This window comes from Euprymna scolopes, chromosome 14, assembly GCF_053919585.1.
Source record: "Euprymna scolopes isolate OS-2025 chromosome 14, ASM5391958v1, whole genome shotgun sequence".
In the NCBI taxonomy this organism is placed as follows: Eukaryota; Metazoa; Mollusca; class Cephalopoda; order Sepiida; family Sepiolidae; genus Euprymna; species Euprymna scolopes.
The window spans coordinates 100,107,224-100,125,034 of record NC_136495.1 but is presented as its reverse complement, the minus strand read 5'-3'; the positions used below and the strand labels follow the sequence as shown (position 1 = coordinate 100,125,034).

Genomic DNA, 17,811 nt, shown 5'->3' with positions numbered 1-17,811 from the left:
ATTTACTTTTTTAGGAAAGCAAATAAATTTATAATGTTATAAAACTATTAGACATATACATTCTACAAACCAATACAAGGAAACACACACACACACACACACACACACACACACACTTCCCTACGCACCTACTTGACCAAGTACCAACGCAGCCCTCACTTCCACCCAAGTAATAAAAAAAAAATAAATAAATAAAAAGTAGTAAAAGGAGAAAAGAGAGGGAACAGCAAAAGACAGGAATGACCATGGTCTGACCCCAATAAGAACACACCCGTGAAGACATTTAGAATTATTTACAGACATTTCGACCGCTCAGGAATCATGTAACCAAAATGGACTGCGAAAATGCTTTTATACATTCTGAATACACTTTAAATATATTTTAAATATTTTACACTTTGAATAATTTCCGAAGAGGACACTACACAGAACGTCTGAAACGCATAAAAAACTATTTCAATGATTTCAAAACATTATTACAATGATCTAAATATGATACATTTTATATGAAAAATCAAAACACGGAATAATAAAATAATGTGAAAAAATACATAGCAATTATTGGTGACCTTTCTTATCTAAATATACATTTTTCTCTCATTAGAATTTCTAAACCAATTTTATATAAATATATTAATAGATATTATATATATCTTATATATATTATGTATATATATTTATATATTATATTATATATTATATATATAATATATTATATATATATGTATATATTATATATAATATATATATATGTTTATGATATATATATAATATATATTTATAATATATATATATATATATATATAATATATATATATATATAATATATATGTGTGTGTGTGTGTGTCTGTTTATAATATATATATATATATATATATATATATATATATATATATATATATATATATATATATATATATATATAAAAAAGATATATAATAAATACTATCATTTCAGTCCGGCGGTGCCCGGGTGTTTGGAGGTGTATGTTGAGCAAAAACAAAAAAAAAAGTGGTAGTAGGAAGGCAGATTCGAAGCCGTACCGTGAAGGAGGAAAAGAACGGGAAATAACCTGACGTCTTTGCTGTTACGACCACCGCCAAACCGGAAGTGACGTAGTTTTAAATTAAGGCTAGACAATCGAAAGGTGAGGATGACTTTCGAAAATATCGGCGAAAAAAGCGATCCCTCCCCCTGTAGAAAAGTGCCCAGTTGAAGGTGAAGATATTAACGTTTTTAGCCAATTTTTCGATATTTGTCGTCTGAAAGGTCGAACTTCAAAACGATACTGATCTTGGTAAAAATCTGTCTCCTCTGTTGAAAGTTTTAGGCAGACATGCAAACATACATACATACATTTATATATTTATAACTAAAGATTTTCGGCTCAAACCGATTAAAAAGCTTGACCTATCTCTGAATACCCTTTATGTAAAATTTCAAATGTTTAGATCTGAAATTGTCTGAATAAATTGGATGAGACCGCAGAGGTCAAATTCTTAACTTTGGCCCTTATTATGACCCATTAACATTTATTGTTTTGGACTCAAATCAAGTTATTAAGTTAGATCCATATCCAAGGAACCTATATCTAAAATTTTAAGTGTTTAGACCCAAAATTGGCGGAGGAATTTGATAGAGCTCTCAAAGGTCAAATCGTTGAACTTTGACCATTTAACAGCCAGATTTCTGGCCGAAAAAGGATTTACAAAGATTTTTCCAAATCTCAGTACCCTGTATATCAAATTTCGAGTATGTAAACTGAAAATTGACAGAATGTACACAGACACACACACACATACAGACATACAGACAAGTTCATTTATATATATATATATATATATATATATATATATATATATATATATATATATATATAGAGAGAGAGAGAGAGAGAGAGATTTTCAATTTCAGTGCAGTCCTAGATATGACCTTAAAACACATCCAGTGTTAGCCGTGGGGAATGTGGAATTGCCCCTTATTTACCATTGCTCCCAAGTCCATTTTGGTCTGGAGTGCTGGACTTGTTATACCTGTTAGAATATCTGGTACTATCAGATAAGGCTGTCTGAAGATACTGGCTTCCTGAACAAAAATGCATCAAACATTGAAATTATTGTTTATTTTTTCTTTTCCCTTTGCAAAACTCAATCCTGTTCTGCTAAGTCAAACACAAAAATAATAATATTCCTCTATAAAACAACCAAACTAAACCTGATGAATAGATATTTGAAGCTATGAAGAACTTGAAGCATACAAATTTTTACTAAAATCACTTGGCACTAAATAACCTGAAACAGGTTGATATGTGGGAAAACAAAACAACACAGCCAAACACCATGAATAAATATTTGAATATATGAAAAACATGAAGCATTTGATACATCGTAAAATAAAACCATCAAAGAAAAATTTACAAATAAATATTTGAGCGTATGAAAAACTCCCTCCCTCCCCACACTCTTTTTACGAAGAATCATTTAAGAATTTCGTTTTCATTTTGGTACAAAGACAACCACAATGAGGATCACTGTTATTTGGGAAAATTTGAAATATTTTCGAATTTTTACCATTACGGAATTTGCAGTTCTTTTGCCCGAGTCTTTTTGAGAAGAATCGCTTAAATGTTTTGCTTTTATTTTGATGCAACAATAAATGACGATTTCTATTACTTTAATCGAAAGTGGAAGTATTTTCAAATCTTCACCTGGGAAAATAGCTTCACTGCCTTGTGGGTGTCTTAGTGAAGGCAAAGGCTAAAGGAGCAAAGCCTGACTAAAAAAAAAATGATTTGGAGTTCCAATAGGCGAATGGTAAAGTATTGCAACACCTTACTAGTAACTCCTGCAGCTGTGATGGCTTCCATCTTATTGGCTTGCCTTTTCATCGGATTTTGTAATGCTGAGAGGGAGACTGTGGTAACTGGGCAAACCTAGGTCTTCTTATCACCCGCCCAGGCCTGCATCTGGCGGAGAAGCAACTCCAACTTCGACTTTATAGTCACAGCAGATGCTGCGTTTCACCAGATGCAGAACGCCATTGTCTCATTACAAAAATGATTGGATTCGGTATCAGATAAACTTAAAAAAAATAAAACAACCAACTCCAAATGTATTTCGTGTCATGAACGGGGTAGATTCTATTTCAATCAGAGATGAAACTCTGATCTGACAAGCATGACAATGAGTTGATCCGGGAGTAATAGCGACTAAGATTTGATTTCCGCACTTCTCCAAAGCTCCCAAGGTAGGACTCAAAACCAAATGTTCTTTCATGATATAATCCGAATATCACAAAGACAAAACCAATAGGAAATGGCATCCATTTTGAAATAATAATATTTGAAAGGCATTTTTCAATTCTGAAACACACAACATAGCAATAGTTTTGTAAGCTCTATCATATCGATTATATCATATTTTTCAAAATAAAATGCTAATTCTGAAATATAGTAACAATATTCTTATCCTTACTTCATTTCACACACACACACACACACACACACACACACACACACACACACACACACACACATATATATATATATATATGTGTGTGTGTGTGTGTGTGTGTGTATATGTGTGTGTATAGTTAAATATAATATGTAGCAGGCGATACAATGCAAAAGTAACGGAAAAACACAAACCGAAGCAGATGAAGAATAGTTTAATACAACTACAAATACATGTGTATATATTTATATATTCCATGCATACATTTTATTTATGTTTGTACCGTGATTAACTGTGTACGCTGGTCTGATGGAATATATGTGTTCTATAATATTTCGAGAAAGATCTCTTTGTCAGACATGTGCTTGATTTTGGTTCAAGACGCAACATCTACCACAGTAATGCACCCTGCACCCTAACAAACTACGCAATGAACACCACTAACATGTGCCATACAAGGCACCACATGTAACAAATCATACATCGGTAGCACAGGGAGACACCTGCATATTAGAATCAAGGAACACTTACAAACTCAGCCTTTTCTGTTCATAGGCACTTCCACACATGCGGCAATACCACCAAATCTATCAGAGTAGATATATTGGCCACTGAACCCAAGTTGGTAACTTTCGAACCAAAGAATCAATTCTGATTGCTAAATTGCATCCCAAGATTAATCGCCGACATAAATTAGGTTCATCATTCTTGATTTAACTCACACTATCCCACATTTATACAAAAAAGATTAAAATAAAATAAAATAAATGAAATAAACTTTATCTATATATTAATATGATAGCGTGTGTTATTTTCTGTGTCACGCTTACATCCGGGTCGTTTAATTGTTATGCATTTCCAGTTCTTGTCATAAATAATTTTACCAAGAATTCCTCATGACTTTTGGTTTCGGTTTCGATTATAGCTGATGGCACTTACATCATCTATTTTTATTTATAAATAATTTGATCAAGAATTCTTCATAAGATTTGGTTATGGTTTCGATTATGGTTGAAGGAACTGAAGGAAGTTATATATATATATATATATATATATATATATATATATATATATATATATATATATATATTCATAAGATTTTATTTTGATTTTCATTCAAGCTAATGCACCCAAGTCATATGAATATAGACTTTTTTTATTTTTGAAATCGCAACTTTATAATATATAAAAATCGACAGAACATTATCTCTATGATAATATATACGAAATCTGCAAGAATTAAAATATGATATTTAAACGTGCTTTATGACCTGGCTTTGCCGGTCGTTCATGCTAGCTTAGATAAATACTTTTGCAGTTTTAACTAAAAAGCTACAATAATATCAGAGCATATCCATTTACACTGAACATCTACAGAATGCCAACATCAATATATTACATATGAATGAGTTCTCTGTGGAATTTCCACAGGTCCTGCTAATTTAAGATTATTACATATAATCATCACTACCTATTTAGCAAGACCTTTCAATTATAAAATTTAGTCAGACTTTCAATTATAAATTTACAGGCGTAGAAGATCCTGAACAACCCGACTTTACAGGAAGCAATAAAGTCAGCAGATACAGTGACTGATAATAAAATTAATTTTATTCGAGAATTATATTTACCAGTAATTTTGAATGGGATTATTAAAAAATCGACACTGTACGTTCTAAAAACAATCTTCGAATCGATTTGGTTTGAATTGGATAAATAGTTTTAAACTTTGGAATTTATCAGCCAACATTTTTTAATAAAAAAATATGTAAGCTGAATAATGCATAAGAAACGAAAACGTGCTGTATAAAATTTCCTCAAAATCAAGCTATTTATAAAAAACGACCAAAGACTTTTCGAATGAATTGCAAGAAGATGGTTAAAAGATTAACGCATATAATTCGGAAATGTCGAAAAATAACGAAGTGACAATTAAAATGTGAGCAGAAAATAAAAACGTTAAAGAGTTGCATAAAAAGTTTCGCTTAAACGTAAAGGAAAATCGGTTGAAGAGTTCAGGGGAAAGCAAAATTCAATATTCACTTCAGCAGCAAGTAGGATTGACAAATACGAAGATGGTTCAACTTTACTAACTTGTAATCTAGTTTCTTTGGATAAATGTAAAAATAGCAAATTAGCTAACCTTATGTAGTGGGACTATGATGTCATTCAAAAACTAAGGAGTGGTATCATCAAAGAAACGCAGACTTTAAATCAAATTGTAAAGGATTGGCGATATCGAGTATACAAAAGTACAAAACATACTCATAAACGTCACCGAAATTAATTTTTACAACCGTCACTTAGTTGATATTAGATATGCATTACACGCAGAGGAAGAGACACCATTTTCAAAATGTTCGATCGCGACTAACACAAACCAGAACGATCAAAACGAAAGAAATTTCATCAAAAACTGACTGTTAACCTAAAGTGAAAAACATATTTATAAGCTTTTTGAAGAGACAAAAAAAGCTTAGTAAGAGGGTGTTTTGGGGGATTCGCCCATGCACAAGAGATTAACTCTCCCAAACTGTAGATATAGACCGAAAGGTACGACTCATTGTGGTCAGTGTACTTCCAATCAGTTCCTTGGCTTCAACAATCAGTTTAACTGGTCCATTTTAATGGCGTTTTTACTGTCGGATTGATGCAAAATGTTCTGTGTAGTCCTAGGAGGTCCACCCTCCCAGGACTTGCCTTCCAAACTTTCGGAAGGGGCAAGTTCATCGCTTGTAACCTGAAGTGCCCTCACCGAGGAATGCCAATGAAGCTACTCAGACTAATTTTTGCAGGGATAGAGTGCTCCTCCTCTTGGATCTCTGGACCATTTTCCCACCTTTCGACCTTGTGTCACATTGTCTCATGGTGGGAGGGTGGTAAATAGTTGCCTTTGTACTTCATAGTACGCCATCATAGCGGTATGTGCAACGACTGTTGGTTTTTGTATGTTCTGTCTTTGTTTAAATACAGTTTACCTTTTCTAACCTTATCCCAGTTCGTGTTTTCCTTAGTGACCTTTCTAGTCACAACAAGACATATGCCAATTTAAGCTACACAGAAACTTTTATATTTCACCTCAATTGGGAATAATCAGACTAAAATGCAAAGTTGTATTTCTCGCTATTCGAAAATAAAAGAGATAAACTAATAGATAAAATAAATTAGGCGCAGTTTTATGTAAATTTTTCTTTAAATTGAAAACGTCTTTTACGCAGCAGTTTTCTATTTCTCTCTTTATCCTCTGTTTAAAATCTTACATATCTCCTCTCTCTTATATCCATTTACTTTGAAGTGTGTCAAATTCCAAAGTAAATCAAAAGAGCAGAATGTTGACTAAGGAAAGTGAGAAGAACGGCCAGTCAAAAAACATGAAAACTCACTTTAAAGATAATAATCAGAGAAAAATCTCACCAAAAACATGATACCACGTTGGGAGATTCTCAAGCTCTCAGCCATCTCTCTCTCTCTCTCTCCCTCTCTCTCTCTCTCTCTCTCTCTCTCTATATATATATATATATATATATATATATACTATTACTAAAATAATTTTAAATACCTACAGACACTAGTGTTTCATCTTTTCGGAAATCATCCGTGTCGGGAGTAACTATTACCACCGGGTGAGTGATTCAAACCCGGCAAAGAAGTCACCTCTGACTTCATTAGCAAAGATTATACCTCTCGGCTGGCGTGAACTACTTCGAGAATATAGTTAAAATTAGCGTTTATGAAGAGTAACTGTCATTGTTGCAAGAATGACAGTTACACTTTTACAGTGATCAAATGATTTGAACATCACGATCTACACACGTGGGCTAAGTGACCGACTTTTACATTTCAACATACAGTGTTCAACGATAAGAACCTAGTTCTTAAAAGGGGCCGACATAATTGTTATTATGATTATTTCTAATATCTACAGATTCTAGTGTTTCATCCTGTCGGGAATTATTGGTGTAGGGAGTAAACTCTCCAACTGTTTTCTTTCTGAAAAATACACATCTGTCTCTGATGAGTTGTGTAAAGTTCCGCTATTCAACGAACCACGTGTAAGACGCACTACATTACCATATGAATAACATACTATAAGTGTGAATTAAATACATCTTATGGCTTTTCAATGATAACTAAAGCTATATATATATATATATATATATATATATATATATATATATATATATATATATATATATATATATATATATATATGAAACACCAAAAGTACACATGCTATGTGATCGGGATTCGTTTTATTAATTGGTGTCCACACATCAGCCATTTTTTCCTTCATTAGTCATGATATTGCTGTAATACAAATTTACACCAAAGTGACATTTCTTTTCTTTCTGATGTCCTAGTCTTTGTTCTCGGCTCATTTTCATACGCTTTTTCATAATCAGCAGTAGCAGCAGCAAAAAAAAACAAAAAAAAACGTTTCCGTTTCTTATCATGGCCACTCATTTCTGCTGTTACTTTCATCTTCGTTATTTTATACAAACCGCAAAAGGGAAACGGACTGATGAAAAGGAAACGTTAAATCTTTTAAAAAAAATGTTTTCCTTTGATTTTACAAGATGTTCAAAACACGTATAAGCTTTTTACAATCTCATTGATGATTCGACACTCCAGGGAGAAGACAAACGTCTTTGACACAGTAGCCTGCCGATTTCATTTGCCTCTCAATGAAGACAATTTTAAGACAAGGTCAGATTATTGTGCCAAGATCGTATTTTACTTTATTTATCCATGTGTATAATTATGAACCAAAAGGAAAGTAGTCGCGAGCGACCCAAAGGCTTCCTTTTGATTAGCTACTGCACTTAGATGTAGGGGAAGGCACCATTCCTTTCCCAGGATTATTCCATTTACTCTTGATCCTCACTTTATAATGCTGAGGGCATCAAGTACTTTTTTAAAAGTCTTTGGCATGCTTCGACCGAGGATTGAACACTGGTCTCTTGGCCCATTTGTGAAGACTCTTACAATTATGCCAAATCGTGTACAAAGGTGTACAAAAAGTCATTTTGTTTTCAGCATGTATTTCACCACATGAACAATTTCAATACTCGATCAGAAAAATGTGAACGAATTTTTGTACAGATTAGACTAAGCCAAGAAAATAACTTCTTTACTTGTTTCTTCACGAGGGCAGTGAGGTCAGATTAATTTGGAAAGTAACAGGGATTTTTTTCTGACATCTGAATCCAAACTAGATTACAAGGGTTATTCCAAAGTAAAGTCACCTTTTTTTTTAACTAAAAAAAAAAACGAGAGTAGTACCATCAAAACGAGTAACCTTTTTATGCTCCAGAATTTATTTTTCTACATAGTCACCACCATTCTCAATGCACTTTTGCTAGCGATGGGCAGTGTCTTTACACGGGTGTCCTGAGTGCGCTTTATCAGCCAATGGTCGTTCCAAAAGTAAAGCCTCCTATGTTTTTGGCATAAAAAGTTGAAGAGCTACGAAAACAGGAGTGGTACCATTAAAACAAACGAACTTTTATGCTCCAGAATTTCTTTTTCTACCTAGTCACCACCATTCTTAATGCACTTTTGCCAGAAATTCAATGGCGCATCTCTGCTTCTGATGCACTTCCATGACAGGCGTTGCTTTCTTAGTCTCACACCACCAATATCTGCAACAGAGAGACTTTTTGACATAGTCACTCCCATTCTCATTGCAATTTTGCCAGCAATCAACAATGCCTCGGTCGTAAAAGTCCAGAGCCAACTTTGTCACTCACATCTCTGTTGCTACTTTGAAATCAACGAACCCATCAAACTGTGCCAACATCAACTGCATCATCTTCATAAACGTTCAACAGGCGTTGGTGAATGTTGGTTAGTTCAATTTTTTTGTATGGAGTAATTCAATGATGCATTTATGCTTCTGACGCATGTCTATGATGGGTTGCTTTCTTAGAGTCTCACACCGTCAATATCTGTAACAGAGAGATGAAACTTTCAGGTTATGAATGGATGTTCAGTCATCAAAACAATGCAATTTGCATTCCTCTCTGATCCATTCGAGCAAAATGAAAATAGGAGGCATTACTTTTGGAATGCCCCTCCCACTTTATTTTTCATGAGGGAAATTTTCATTTAGGATCTTATTGTAACAATATTTAGATGCAGGTGTTTAAAAGTTAGGTTAAATTGGAAATTTTCCATGGGAGATTGAAATTAAAGTAGGCAACGGAAAATTCTATTTAGAAGTTAAAAGCTTAGAATTTTGATTATGTAGCGGGATATGACGTCATGAAATGTAAAATGGGGTAGAAAAACGAAAGAATTCCTGCTTCTAAAAAATTGATATTGAAGCAATCAGACGTGGTTTTCGCATCTTTCTCCACCAATCAGGATGGAGGTCAAAGAACACGCAACACTGTGCTACATTATTTGCTTCTCAAACGTTTCCTGCTTCAGAAACCCGCTCGTAAACGATGTCCTTTTCCCTAGCTTACAGCTTCTTTCGCACAGGACACACATTGCTAGTTTTTATCTACTCTGTCGTTACTTTCATGACAGGTGTTTGACTGCTCATCTTTGCGTGCTTCCCCCCCCCGCCAACTCTGTCAAACATTCACAACAAAAACTCGTCTACCTACAACTACTGTCAATAAATTCTCTTTTTCTCTCTGTCTACCTAGAACTAAGTGAAACTTTCATGAACTTTCCTAGAACTGATCGTCTGTGGAACACAATAATATGGGACTGTTTCCTGGCTGACGTTTTCAAGTTCAATGCTAACAAATTCTTGTTGAGCTGTCCTCTGAAATAATCAATTTCTCTACCAGTTACAAATTCTTTCCCTGTCTATCTGTCCAATCCAGTAACCATTCTCCCCGAATGGCATTTGGGCCTTGTTAAGATGCGACACATTTTTAAATTAATGTGAGAGATTCCCAACCACCTCAACAAAGACAACCTACTTAGCAACAAGCAATATTATTTCTATTCTGCGAGATCAACAGCTGATGTGCTGACAGTAACATCTCACAGGATCAGTGAATCTATTGACAGTGGCTTCGTTTCTAGAGCAATACCTCTTGATATATGTAAGGCATTTGATAGGGTTTAGCATAATTGTCTACTTCACAAGAATAGCTGAAAATGTCCTCTAAACCAATGAAATCCTTTCCCTCCTTATTAAAGTAGTTGTTGATGGGCAGAAATCTGAAACTCACAATATTAACTCTGCCATACATTAAGGATCCATCTTAGGCCCAAATCTTTTCCTTATCTTTATCTACGATCATTCATAAACACTACCATCTATGGTAATACTTCAATGGTCGACAATGACCAGGATTTTTCTGATTCACTCTCCTCCGAGATTGAGTACGTAGTATAATGAGGTAAAAAGTGGCTAGTTACATTTAGTGCATCCAAAATCAAACTTTTATCTTTTCACCACCAATGCTTTAATTCTACTTAGCCCCAATTGAAATAATCGGCTCTCATCTTGATGAAGCACCCTGCTTTGACAAACTCCTGCGACGGATCTCTACTCTTAAACTGAAATGGAAGACTACATCAGGTCTGTTGCCAAAATCACTGAACAAATGGTGGGATCATTCTACTGCACCACAAATATGTCACCTCCGATGCAATCCTCTACCTATACAAGAGCCTGCACCGTTTGTTCATTTTCACCAGGATTTGACGTCCCCTGGGGACTTTTGGGACTAAATGGGGGGGCTGAACTTAGTCATTTTTTATGCCTCGTTCACTGCGCATTCACGAGGGACCATGCATGCTCCATTTTTATCATGACACTTGCCAGTCAGTACAAGGACCCCAACAGCCATCCACTTAACAGAAAAACACTTGCTTGGATGAAGCAATAATTTAATAGACTAGACTTTTTGCTTATTAAAAACGGCAAAAGTTATAGCCCGTTGACTTAAAAAGAGATTTATGCTAAATTGATGGTTACATTTGTGCTCATAAATACTAATCCTATTGATTATTAAATATGCAACAAACGGATGCCATAATACTTAGTTTGTTGCATCTCATCATAACGAACGTCCATATAAAATTTCATCCAGATCAGTCCAGTAGTTCCCAATACAAAGTGGAATCGACAGACAGATTAAAAGAAATCTAATATAGATAGCATATTTAATCATGAATTGACAACCAATCAAAATCCACAGAACGGTTTTGCCCATCTAAGTATAATGAAGCATCCTAGACTGCTTAAATACTGATTCTCTATATTTCGATCTGCATTTAGTTTTCTCATCTAATTCTTGTGTAACTTCATTCATATTTTGTAACATGATCATTTGCCAGTGAGTGTTACTTGGTTTGACGTCTCTGGAATGATTGTTGCATTCTGGAAACGGCAACCGGCTCTCTGAGTGTTAGACACTCTCAAACAATAGGCACATCCCCTTTAAAATAGGGGCTTGATACGATGTCGGCTACATCTGGTGGATCTTTTCTCGGGGTCTTTTTGGCGTCATTATGGCCAGGGTGTAACATAGCACAGATGCAAAATGACGTCACTGGTGGGAATAAGGACTATAAAAAAGAAGAGAACGATCATGAGAAAGACGAGATAACGTTCGAGGTCTCATGAGAGACGTGGAGAATGTTCGAGATCACGTCGGTGACGTCACGGCAGTACCAATGAGGAAATAAATGTTGTTGCTACAAAGAGCAATCGAGTTGGAGTTATTTCCTATTCTTTGTCTTGGTCTTCTTTGCGACTGAAACTGCACACAACGTGTGTTGGGGTCCGGACTACGTTACAAGGGTTTTATCGATGTTAATGGCAGGGACTGTTTGCTGAAATTGAATGCTTGTAAAAAAATAGCAAGCAAAAACATTTTTTTTATAAAAGTAAAATCTTATTTATTTTAACGATTAAGGGGTATTTTAAACTCCGAGAGTTGAGACTCGTCCGTCGCCGACTGTGAGCATCTATTGTCAGGCGACGCTTGCCACATAACTGTACAATACAATACAATTCTTCTCATTCTACTGGGAAGAGAAAGCGAGTGATAGAAAGAGAGAAGAAAGAAATAGATATACGCGAAAATCGAGAGACAAATATTATTTTGTTTGTCAAATCGTGGTGTCAGTCAAGCAATTTTGACTGGCAGCTCTGATAGCTTTGACTCGACTCAGTTTTAGAAACACCGGTCAATCTGAGCCAAGCTGATTTGGTACTGTCATTTCAAGATAGACACTGCACTGACTTCATTGTGTTCCTCTCCCCGCGAGTACAAATCTGGTACAAAGGCCCAAAATGTGGGGAGCTTAAAAACTCCCTCGAAAAGAGCCCTTATACGTTGTGATACACTATGACTTCTCTTCCAGCCACATTTCATTATCTAACAAAGAGATATTTGCGTATCCTGTTTCCTTGTCTATAAAGCAGGGTAAGTTTAACTTCAGATCACACTAATGCAGAAAACAAAAAAGTTTGTTGCACACAGAGAGTAGAATTCTACCTTCTCAAAAAAATGTATATCTTATTTACTTTCCGGCCCAAGTGGGCAGCAACAGCTCCTTTTTGAAGAGACATCAAATGTTTGATACTAGTTTAACTATGAGAATGTATCATACATCCATGATTGACCTTTGCCCTACTTCTAATAGTGCACTTGAGAAGGTGTTATATAAAAGGATGCTGACTTCTCCTCCCCCCCCCCGTATAAAATGAACCAAACATTAATGCTATTGTTTTTGTTTTTTCATTTCTATTTGTGTAACATAGCATAGACGGTTACATGCAAATACTGAGCCGTGAGCAAATAACTTTACGGTAAGGAAAAAGACTATAAAAATTATATATTCTCTCACATTCTGAAAATTCTATTACTGGTTGCTCTCTAAGTCATGATGGCATCGTCCTTACGAGTATAAAATTCCTACTTGTGAGACGTCAGCTTGGGTTATAGCTGGTTGAATGACCACGTCCCTTGTTCAGTATAAGGTAGGTTCATTCCACTGTCGGATCTATGCAGTGGGGTTGCTTGATCTGTGTAAGTTAATAGGCATTCTTTTACGTGTGGCGTGTTTGCTCAGTTGGTAGAGTGCTCGCCTAGCATGCAAGAGGCTGGGGTTTCGAATCCCGAGGTTGGATGTGTCTAACTGATGAGGGCAAAACTCGAGTCTTGGACTTCCAATTTGTTAGCTTTCTTGGCTATTGTAAGCTGCGACTTTGTCTGGCCGTGGAAATATATATATATATATATATATATATATATATATAATATATATATATATATATAATAACTGTTGCTTGTACAGAAACATTGTTTTTAACAAAGCCTTCTTCAGATGATGACTCTAGATTCACACATGGTTTTGGGGCCCTAAGCATTAGCCCAGGGCGCCCTAGGAATATCCCATAATATCACTAAACTCTTGGATTGTAATCATTCTGTGAGATTGCCATATCCACGCTGATTCAGATAGTGCTTTGTCTTATATTTTCTTTATGTATTTTTTCTTCTCTGATGGAGAATAGCCAAAATTATTCAAGAACGTGGAGGTTGAGTTCGTAATCAAATCTCGTCATCTCACATCAATAGGAAACACAATGGTTTTCCAGCTATTTTTGACACATTCTTCTCGTAGATCTTCATATCTTTCCAACTTAGTCTGGTGTGTCAAGTTAAAATCTTCCTCAAATGGAACCGTTAATTCAACGACAAAACATTTTTCAAATTAACGACCCAAATGACGATATCCGAATGCTGATCTGCTACTATTATATATATATATATATATATATATATATATACATATACGAGCAAACAGTTAATAAAGCATGTTAAAAACACTTTGAAATAAGTTAAAAACATATTTAATCTGAAAATGAAACACTAGATAAATGGATAGTCCTTAATTCGCGAAGTTTCGAAGAAATACTTTCCTTCTCATCAGAGGGTAGGAATTAGCAAAATGCGGGATCGGATTTTGCATGCAAAAGTATTTGATGAAACAACAAGTAAATCAAAGATCTTACTTGATAACAAAAAAAGTGAAGCAGAGGGAATATGGTGAAGAAAAGGGTGATTACACATGAATGTATAGTCTGGTGGAAGATAAATAATCCAGTGACGGTAAAATCCAAATATATAACTTCAAGAAAGTTATTTTTTTATTTTATCTTATATATATATATATATATATATATATATATATATATATATATATATATATATATATATGTATATATATATATATATATATATATATATATATATATATATTATGATAATTAAGACTCGTCAGTCCACATTTTTTACGTACTTTCCACTTTAAGTTTTTTTACCTTTGGATTACGTCTGTTCGTAACGGGCCATAATATTTTTCCCATTTTTGTAATCATTGTTTATAACACAATTTCAAAATTTTAAAAGTTTATACAGAATAGTAAGTTCCTTTAATTCTACGTTACTATTCATTTCCTCTGAAAAGAAAAATATAAATTTTTGAAACTCTATGGATTAAAGAAAAAAATACCTCCTAAACATTTGATGATTCAATAATGATCTTTTTTGTATCCGCCATCTTTTTAATTTTTTCGTTCTGTCAGGTTGATCCAATATGTATTTACTTTTAAAAAGAGATGAACAAACTCGAAATATTAGAAAACCTTGAACATGGATAAAACACAATGTTGATCAAAGATAAAAGATATAAAAGAAAGGAAAAAATATGTAAATACTAATCTGCTTGTTCGCATACCCAATCTCACAAAAAACATCATCACAAACATTAATTAATGAGAAACGAATTACTTCCCTTTATAGTTGCTCTTTATCAATTAAAAATCATTAAAACCATTTCAAAATCAAAACACGAAACACGGCTGTTTACGGTTTCAAATTGGCTATTTTATTTTTATAATTATTTTTTAAGTCATGATGAGAAGAGACTTTTAAGTCTTTTTATTATAGTTTCTTTTTAGAATGTGCAAGTTAATTGACATCTGTTCGTTTATATAATTTATATAAAGAATTATTCAGAAAAAAAGATGTCATGTGCTGAATTTTCATTGAAAAAAATCTAAAATTTTTTAAAATCAATTCATTTTAGCTTTTAAATGTTAAAAAAAATTTGCTAAAAAATTGATTTAAATTCGTTGTTATTTGTTTTATTTTATTTTTTAATCATTTTATTTATAATGTGCTTTAAAAATTTTCAACTGCCGTGGAATTTCCTCGGGTTCTGCTAGTTACATCATATTTCTGTATTTCTTTCAATTCTTTCAATTCATTAGGTGCCCATAACTTTACATTGCATTGTCACCAGTTTTTAAACCTCAGACCTGTCTATGCATTACACAAGATGCTTTAAGCATCTATATCATCCTAAATCATTCTAAATCATTCTAAATCATTCTCTATCATTCTAAATCATTCTAAATCATTCTAAATCATTCTCTATCATACTAAATCATTCTAAATCATTCTCTATCATTCTAAATCATTCTCTATCATTCTAAATCATTCTAAATCATCCTAAATCATTTTCTATCATTCTCTATCATTCTCTATCATTCTAAATCATTCTAAATCATTCTCTATCATTCTAAATCATTCTAAATCATTCTCTATCATTCTAAATCATTCTCTATCATTCTAAATCATTCTCTATCATTCTCTATCATTCTAAATCATTCTAAATCATTCTCTATCATTCTAAATCATTCTAAATCATTCTAAATCATTCTCTATCTAATGGTTTAGAATGATTTAGAATGATTTAGAATGATAATTCTAAATCATTCTAAATCATTCTAAACCATTCTAAATCATTCTCTATCATTCTAAATCATTCTAAATCATTCTAAATCATTCTCTATCATTCTCTATCATTCTCTATCATTCTAAATCATTCTAAATCATTCTCTATCATTCTAAATCATTCTCTATCATTCTCTATCATTCTAAATCATTCTCTATCATTCTCTATCATTCTAAATCATTCTAAATCATTCTCTATCATTCTAAATCATTCTCTATCATTCTAAATCCGAAATAACAAATCGAAAACAAACCATTACATCGCATTACATATCGTCTCTTTATGATCATCTCGTTTATCGGTCAGACATTTTTCAATTTACTCGGTGCCCACAACCTTACATTAGGTTGTCATAGCCTTCTAAACTTCAAAGCTATCTATAAACTATGCAACATGCTGTAGAAAAACTATAACACATACAAATTCTTTGATTTGTTTTCAGTCAGTTTATGTTTCAATTTATTTACGATTTTTTTTTTTTTCACATGAAAACTGAAAAAAATTTTGTTTAATTTATTCGTTCTTTATTTCCAGACCTTCAGACACTCCGAGTTCAATTTTCGCTGCCTGGGAAACTTTGCTTCAAGAAACAGAAAATGACGCTCAGGTAAGGTAAATCTGCAAGTCGAGTATGACTAGATTTTCTCATCCGCCCTGGTTGAGAAAATAAAACGCACTTTTACAGAATTGGGACGAGATTTTGTAGTCGATAAATGAAGTTTTCAGATAAAAAACAATAGTTTCAACTAATTTTTTTTTGTCAATTCTAATAAGTTACAATGGTAGCTTCCAAATTACGCAGTGGAAATTACCTGAATATTACTGAATTATTAAACAAAACTACTTTACTCATGTTAGCAGGTGAAAACTTGTAGCCATCTTGTTTAAATCAAAACGGAAAATTACTCTCTTGTGTGTTACGATCGTTTTCATCAAATTTTATTTTTTATTTTCTTTAATAAGTATCGATTTTCGTAATTTGAGGATAAAATCATCTTAAAATACGAAGAATACGTCGATACCATTGTTTTCATGTGAAATTTAGTATTACGATTTCCAAAATCTCGTCCCAATAGTGTAGAAGCGCCAAAGACAAATATAACCAATACAAAATATCGGTGCCGCTCTAATAACCAGGAAAAGAGTTCCGCAACTTTGCAGTTGTTAGTATTTAAAATTATAACAGTTGAGTTAAAACTTTGTGTAACAACTAAAAATGGATTAGAATTGAAAGGAAAAAATTATTTTATTTACAAAGCAAAATATTAAAATATTGATTCTCCTATGAATAGGACACTGGGTGTGATATTTATATATCTATAAAAGTGAATGTGTGTGTGTGTGTTTGTCTGTCTGTCTGTGTATATTTCCCTATGCTATAACTCTGTCAATTTTCAGTCTACAGACTCGAAATTTGATATACAGGGTACTGAGATTTGGGAAACACTTTGTAATCGGTTTTCGACCAGAAAATTGGCTGTTAAGGGGTCAAAGTTCAACGATTTGACCTTTGAGAACTCTACCAAACTCCTCCGAAAATTTTGGGTCTAAACACTTGAAATTTTAGATATAGGTT

General features: G+C 33.5%; 1 protein-coding gene across 10 annotated transcripts in view; it reads left to right on the top strand.

Annotated features, from left to right (window-relative positions):
• LOC145293203 (uncharacterized) overlaps positions 1 to 17,811 on the top strand; it is an 897,849-nt gene that overhangs the window by 605,397 nt on the left and 274,641 nt on the right. For all 10 annotated transcript variants that reach the window (XM_080139718.1, XM_080139714.1, XM_080139719.1 and 7 more), the window contains exon 3: positions 16,770 to 16,842. In XM_080139718.1, coding sequence (XP_079995844.1) covers positions 16,770 to 16,842 — 73 coding nt within the window. The remainder of the gene's footprint in view (positions 1 to 16,769; positions 16,843 to 17,811) is intronic.